Here is an 8,149-nt window from a genome sequence, read left to right as displayed (position 1 = left end):
CTCTCCTCTCCTCTCCTCTCCTCTCCTCTCCTCTCCTCTCCTCTCCTTGCAGAAACTAAACTTACTTGAATGTAGATAGGAAAGATTAAGGGGAGAGGGAGAGAAGGAGGAGTGAGGGGGAGATACAAGGAGGAGAAAGAAAACAATTTATAGAACAAAGTTCTTGAAATAGTAGGAACACATAACACTTGGATGATAAAAGGTATACTCCTTCCATTGTAACAGAAGGAGAAAGGATGGATTCTTGACTAGGTCTTTTTTTGCTGGGAGAAGGGTGAAGGAGTCCCAGTCTGATGATTTCTGTTTTCCTCCTGTGGCAATTGCTGTGAAAAGAGGGAAGATGGGACTCAAAAGAGAACAGTAGGTGAGCTTAAGTTAGTCACTATGGAGAAAGTAGAGAATAACAATTAGGGAGAAAAACAGACTTCTTGTGCTACTGAAGTCTCAGATGAGGTTAGACTTATGAATTTATGTCAGAACCAATCTGCCAGATGTGTTGATTTTCTCTAACATTGCTCAGAAGCCTTGCCGTCGGTGTGGAAGTGGCAACCAACTGCACTCATCCAAGACTGGGGTTGCTCCAAGAAATTGTTGTGGAAGTATATCCAGGCAAGTAGATTAAAAGAGAAAGGTCTCTTCTTCCTTATCTTCCTTATCTTCCAAAATTCAAGAAGGGCCGAAAACTGAAGATTTTTTCAAAAGTCACCTAGTGGCAAAGCCTGCTCAGAATGAATTTATGTGAGGCTATTTATAACCTTTATTTATCAAATTTGTATATATTCATGCATTTTGCTTTAGAAAATAATGTGTGTGATTATGGGATGATGCTCTAAATTTTGATGGGGATGTTACATCATCTAAGGGTGATCTACTGTGTACCTGTTCTTAAACCCAGACAAATTTTGAATTCTGAAGGCTATCTGACCTCAGAATCTTCAAGAAGGGAATGTGTTCCTGTGTTAGCAATAAAGAGGCTGAAACATACTATGAAATCTAAGCCATATAAAGAAAAAAGGGGAGATGGGGAAGGTAATCCATTAGGGATCCAAAGGTAGGATGCTTAAGGAAATAGATGAATTTGAAGAACTGATATATTTGGGATCAAATGAGAAAATTGGAAAAATGGGAAGTGTGGTCAGTAATCAAATATATAATTTATTTCCAAAGGGAGACAGTTCTGAGTGGTCACAAAGTGCAGGGTGTGACCATGGGAATGGGCAACTGAGTTGTAATGGAATAGAAGCAGGTCATTAGAGATGAGGTCAAGAAACTGAGAGGCAAGAAAACTAGATGAAATAGCCAGAGTACTGGCAAGATTTGGGGTGGAATGGGACACTGCAAGCCAGGTTCTCAGATCTCCAGTGAACGAAACTTTTGGAAGGTACATCAGATACCAAAATGTGTAAGACAAGGTCTTCTTTCCTTTCTTGGGCGACAATCTCAAGAAACAGGTGATAAATAACAATACACGTGGTAAGTGTAATGACAGAAACATGATCTAAGAGCTATTAAAGTCTAAATAAGAGGCTTTAAATGTCTGGACAAGTCAGAAGACTAACCATTTAATAAGCATTTCACACTGTTCCAGAATGTTCAGCTTTCGGTAGACATTTATGCGCAAACCTGTAGATATTCAGTGGAACATTTGGTCAAAAATGGTGGTTGAAACTGTCGTATTTGCTAAGTCATTTATTAAACGTACAAGATAAAAAAGAAAAAGGATGTGAGCTGTCTTAAATAATTTCTGATTCCAGGAGTCTCGGAAAAACTGAAGGCTTCAGGCAAAGTGATTTATTCTTTTTGATGTGTAGTTTTCTCATGTCTCCTTTATGCTACTTTATCTAATTTTGTTTCAGTAGTTTTATTGACTACCTATATTCTGTTATACACTTGTTCAGTCCTTTTTTGGATTCAAGTGAGTATAATTAATAAATGAATATATTCGAATTGATGTTGCAAAATAAGAAAAGACCCAATAAAACATGATCACTTCACATTTTAGAAAAACCTGAAGCACGCTTCACTTTTTGTAGAGCAGTGTCAAAGTGTCAACTGCTCTTTGGAGGTTACATCAGATAACATATTTCTTATGTGCTCCAAAAAGAAAAACGTCCTCCAACGTCATAGATTGGTTGACAAATGCTATTCTGGGGATAGGGAGTCATGGGGGTAGACAGTGCTGACCACAGGAATGTCGAACAGCAAATGCTGGCTTTGGGCTAAGAAGCTTTGATGCAGAGTGACCTCTTTGAAATGTTGGTGCTGATGGTCTTTGTGGGGACTTGCATTACAAAATGTTTGTTACAGATGGAACATACAATGTGAGAACAGAAATGAAGAATAATAGGGCAATAATACCCTATCTGTAAACCAACTATGTTTATAGATTCCCTAAATAACAGGTCAAAATAGGTTTCACTATGGTAAATATTCCAACTGCAATTCTCTGCAAAGTTTTCATCTGTCTCATGTATTTTAAGCAAGATTTCTGGGCCATGTGGCTTTTCTAGTAGACTTCAATGACATACAGCCACCAAGCACAGACCTTGTCATTTTTTTAACTCCAACTGTCTTTAATCTTGAGGGCAGTAATACAGTGAAAAGCCTTGGGGTTTCAACATAATAATAGAATGTTATGCAGGGTCAGATTTTCAAATTCTTTGCTTTTTTTTTTTTTTTTTTTTTGCCACATTTACCATACTATACATCTTTAAATTTGGATCTGTGGTTTCTTCTTTCTTTCTTTTTCATCTTTTTTCCCCTTCTCTTTTAGTTCACAGCCATGAATGAACCACAGTGCTTCTACAATGAGTCCATTGCCTTCTTTTATAACCGGAGTGGAAAGTATCTTGCCACAGAATGGAACACAGTCAGCAAGCTGGTGATGGGACTTGGAATCACTGTTTGTATCTTCATAATGTTGGCCAACCTACTGGTCATGGTAGCAATCTATGTCAACCGCCGCTTCCATTTTCCTATTTATTACTTAATGGCTAATCTGGCTGCTGCAGACTTCTTTGCTGGGTTGGCTTACTTCTACCTAATGTTCAACACAGGACCCAATACTCGGAGACTGACTGTCAGCACGTGGCTTCTCCGCCAGGGCCTAATTGACACCAGCCTGACAGCGTCCGTGGCCAACTTACTGGCTATCGCAATTGAGAGGCACATTACGGTTTTCCGCATGCAGCTCCACACACGGATGAGCAACCGGCGGGTCGTGGTGGTGATTGTGGTCATCTGGACTATGGCCATCGTTATGGGCGCTATACCCAGTGTGGGCTGGAACTGCATCTGTGATATTGAAAATTGTTCCAACATGGCGCCCCTCTACAGTGACTCTTACTTAGTCTTCTGGGCCATTTTCAACTTGGTGACCTTTGTCGTAATGGTGGTTCTCTATGCTCATATCTTTGGTTATGTTCGCCAGAGGACTATGAGAATGTCTCGGCATAGTTCTGGACCCCGGCGGAATCGGGATACCATGATGAGTCTTCTGAAGACTGTCGTCATTGTGCTTGGTAAGTTTTGTCTCGACTGTTAAACTTACTCTGTGGATTTTCAGTGTCTTAACATAAACCATATTAATTTAGGATAATGGTAGACAACAAATGAGCATCACCAGGTGTGTGTGTATATTCAGGAATTACAAGGGGATGAGGTACTTTATAACAAATGTCTGTGGTGAAGTCAGCACACAAGTCTTTTTATAATTACAGAATTGGTGTTAGGGAAATGTCTCAGTGGTGTGCTAAACGATGATGATGTGAAAGGGGCCATGAATGAGTTTCGCTATCAAATATTGAAAATACCAGCTTTCAAAAGGTTTCCATACAGCCCAAATTATGTTACTTTTGCCTGGTGGTCTTTTAATTATAGGTTTTCAGATAGAAAGTGCTTTTATGTAATATACATATGCTTTCATGTGTAGTCATTTTTATGAGGCCATTTCTTTTTTTTTTCAACGTTTATTTATTTTTTTGGGGACAGACAGACACAGCATGAACGGGGGAGGGGCAGAGAGAGAGGGAGACACAGAATCGGAAACAGGCTCCAGGCTCTGAGCCATCAGCCCAGAGCCCGACACGGGGCTTGAACTCACGGACCGCAAGATCGTGACCTGGCTGAAGTCGGACGCTTAACCGACTACGCCACCCAGGTGCCCCATTTATGAGGCCATTTCTAAATAAGTTATCTTTCACATTCTGTAGTTGTTGCTACATACATGGAGGTAAACGTATCAAGGTTTTATATAGGTTTGCTGCACAAAATGGATTGGAATTAATAGCATTCTATGACCATCTTTGTAAAAACTTATGTTTTATTCATTGATTTTGTTTTTAGTGGTGGAAATTAATTCATATTTCAAGGTGAAGAGCAAGATTTTATTCTTTTATATACACTCAGATAACTTTTGCCTTTATTGTTTTTCTTAGATTTAAACTCATGGTAATGATCAGAGGAGTGTATTTATTCATTTCTGTACTCAGAAAATAGTTCTGAGCACCTAATAAGTTCCAGGCCATGTGCTGACCCTTGGCACTGTACCCAAGAAGTGGACAGGCATAGGAAATTCCTTCTTTTTTTTTTTTTAATGTTTATTTATTTATTTTTGAGAGGGAGAGAGAGAGTGCATGTGCACAAGCATGCACAAGCGGGGGAGGGGCAGAGTGAGAAGGAGACACAGAATCCAAAGAAGGCTCCAGGCTCTGAGCTCTCAGTGCAGAGCCTGATGTGGGGCTTGAATCCATGAACTGTGAGATCATCACCTGAGCCAAAGTGAGACACTTAACTGAGCCAGCCCCCAGAACATTTTTTTTTTTTAATGTTTATTTATTTTTGAGAGAGAGACAGAGAAAGACAGAGCGTGAGCACAAGAGTGGCAGAGAAAGAGGGAGACACAGTATCCAAAGCAGGCTCCAGGCTCTGAGCTGTCAGCACAGAGCCTGAGGTGGGGCTTGAACCCACAAACCACGAGATCATGACCTGAGCTGAAGTCAGACGCTTAACTGACTGAGCCCCTGAGGCAGGCGCCCCTCAGAACATTTCTTTTTAAGCTTAGAGTACCTGTTTTAAAAGTTCACCCAGTGAGAATTTGTTTAAATAATTACCCTATTGAATTACATTTTCTCCATAGACTACATTCAAGCTAATGTGTGATCACAATTTGAAAACCTTTTTAAAAATCTTCAGCATTTCACCTTTTCCCACGGAAATTCAGTGGAAAGTTCCTCTAATGCTCTTGCTTCAATTTGTAAAGCAGATTGAATGAATGTAACTTGGGATTGTGTGGCTTCTCTGAAACTCTGGGAGTTCTATGAATTTTAGTCACTGGAAAGAGGGCCCTAATTATGGCTAAATAAACTAGCATTCTGGTCGATGAACTAGTTCCATCTATTTTGGTGAAAGTGAACGCACCAAGGAGATCATATCTGAGTATCCTGCTTGTGACCCTTTGGTAGACCGGTAAGAACAAAAACAAAACCTTGACATTGCTGACACAATGCCCTGCAGACATGCCCTGTCTGTTTTAGTTTACCATGGATGTTATTTTTGTGTGAAATTAAATAACATAAGATATTTTACTTCTGTCTTGGTCAAATATTTATTTACTGATGTTCTGCATGTTGGCTGAAACTTCTCATGTGGGTGCACTTTTTCTATTATTATCTCAAGTGCTGCTTATAGGTCATAGAACCGCCAGTAACAAATGACCGCTGAACTTGGACTATGAACCTGCCAAGTTGTGTTTTAATTTTGCCCTTTGTATAATGCCTTGCCCATTCTGGTATGTAGTAAGCTTTAATGATTCATATAGAATTAACTTTTATGCCTCATTGGATTATTTTACAGGTTAAATGAGAGGTTTTTTTTGAGAGTTTATGGGGCAACAATTTCAGTGTAGATCTGCCCTAAGTGCTCCTTCTGCCCCACCATGCCAACCCCAAACATGAAAATAACAGAAATAATGTTGCCCTCTGAGGTTTAAACTAGTAGCTTCTACAAAGCTTGAATATGTGTAACTACCTCTGAAATAAATAGCATTATTTCTATAGGTGCATGATGGAAGAAATTTTAGGACATGGAAAACTCCAGGATGATAGCTGAAGAAATTTGGTGAAGCAAGATGTGTATGTGACTGTAATACAGGAAGGAGAAATTAAATAAATTTTTTTTTCAACGTTTATTTATTTTTTGGGACAGAGAGAGACAGAGCATGAACGGGGGAGGGGCAGAGAGAGAGGGAGACACAGAATCGGAAACAGGCTCCAGGCTCTGAGCCATCAGCCCAGAGCCCGACGCGGGGCTCGAACTCACGGACCACGAGATCGTGACCTGGCTGAAGTCGGACGCTTAACCGACTGCGCCACCCAGGCGCCCCGTGGAAGGAGAAATTAAATAAATGGACTGTAGCCCTTTTGAGAAAAGCAGTAAGAATGAGAGAACGGGTGAGCTGTAGGGGATGGGTGCTTGCAAAGCTTAGAATAGAGAATTCACAGTCCTAAACAGTCAGATGTTTGCCAGGTGACGCCTGATACCATTCATACAATGTATTCCTCTGCTTGAATCTTGTGTAGTCATAACTATTTACATGGAAGACATGGCTTGGTCTTCTAGACACAGATCTAGTCTATTGGAAACTCTTCTCTTCGTGAATTAGCTTATCGACAGTCAGGCTTTGTGGGTGCACATTTGGTTTTTAACATTTGCCCTTTCTGCCAGATTGCCAGCTTTGTGATGGGGTTGTAATGATGTGTTGTCCGTTTCCTCCACATTACCTGTCCTAGTATCTGGCACAAAGGAGGTGCTTATTAAGGTGCGTATGAATGAATGAATGAATGAATGTGGTACCAAACCAAGTTGTCGAACCTTCAGAACTGAGGACCAGAGAAGGTCAAAGGGGCTTCACTAAGTTAATGCCACTGTATTCAGCTGTGTGGCAGAAGCCAGAGCTAGCTACAATCCTGTCCCGTGCCTTCAAATCAAATACCGCAGACTGGGAAGTGACTGGCCACAGTGGATGCTTAATAAAAAATGTGTTCATTTTACTTGCATTTACTGTGGAGATGATTAAGGTTTAATGACCTGTGTTAAAAACCTTCAGTTTCCATTTCACCATGTCAGAATGACCTCTGGGTTTCAGACCCGTTCAGTTTCCATGATCAACAGAAGGATGTGTTGGTCAGTAAGTCAGACTCTTAGGAGTCAACATAAAATAAAGATCTCTTTGAGATTTATCATAGCAATACCAGTACCAATTTTTAAGTACCAGATTGCATATAAACTATTTTGAATGAGTACTGGATCTTAACATTTTTATTTGTCAAATACTTATATACCATTAGTCATGTACCCAGCACTAGTCTACCTTAGAAATTAGTATTTGTAAAAAAAAAAAAAAAAAAAAAAAAAAAAAAAAGACCCTGCTGACTATAAGTACAAGTAAGTACCTGTTATATTCCAGAGGTAAAAACTGAGGTACAGAGAAGTTAGGTAATTTGCCCAAGGTCACACAGCTAGTTAAGGACAGGAGCTAGAATACATTTCAGACACTTTGGTTCCAGAGCCTGTGTGTGTGTGTGTGTGTGTGTGTGTGTGTGTGTGTGTGTGTGTGTTTACCTCCATACCATCCTGCCTCTCTATAATAAAAACAACTACCAGTGCATGCTGTATTTTGTTATAAAGTTCCAACAGCGCTGTGCTATTTAATTGAAACATTGTGATCCTGTTTGTTGCCATTGATACTTCCTAGCTATTTGTGTCTTCTTTCCTGGGGAGAAGAAAGCTTGAAGGGAACATTCCTTTCCTCCTTTTGCTTCCTTTAATGATGCTCATGGCTGTCATTTCATTAGATCCTTTCCACTGCTTGGTGTTGGAGTATCGGTAACTGACTGCTTCTGATTGAGGAAGTGTTTTGCTCAGGGTGTCGTTAACTTAAGGGTTCACAGTCCCAGTAAGAAGTCATGTAATCCTTTCCCAGCCTTGAATTCTCCCTACTTGACATTTTACCAAGAATTCCTTTTCAGTGTGTTCCACAGTTGAATCAGACTGGCAGTCAAGAAGTTCTACCTTATTTGACCACAGTCTATCTCGAGTTATAAGTCCTTGCCTTTCTTGCTGTATTCCTTGTGTGGACACTTGTGTGGGG

At 40.1% G+C, this 8,149-nt stretch overlaps 1 protein-coding gene across 1 annotated transcript in view; it reads left to right on the top strand.

The window, feature by feature from the left end:
* LPAR1 (lysophosphatidic acid receptor 1) overlaps window positions 1–8,149 on the top strand; it is a 134,732-nt gene that overhangs the window by 73,702 nt on the left and 52,881 nt on the right. The window contains exon 4 of the mRNA XM_040481949.1: window positions 2,774–3,521. Coding sequence (XP_040337883.1) covers window positions 2,774–3,521 — 748 coding nt within the window. The remainder of the gene's footprint in view (window positions 1–2,773; window positions 3,522–8,149) is intronic.

The sequence above is a fragment of the Herpailurus yagouaroundi genome, unplaced genomic scaffold, assembly GCF_014898765.1.
Source record: "Herpailurus yagouaroundi ecotype Mexico unplaced genomic scaffold, PumYag 160, whole genome shotgun sequence".
NCBI classification, from domain to species: Eukaryota; Metazoa; Chordata; class Mammalia; order Carnivora; family Felidae; genus Herpailurus; species Herpailurus yagouaroundi.
Note: the sequence above shows the minus strand (reverse complement) of the source record. Positions and strands in the feature narration are given on the sequence as shown.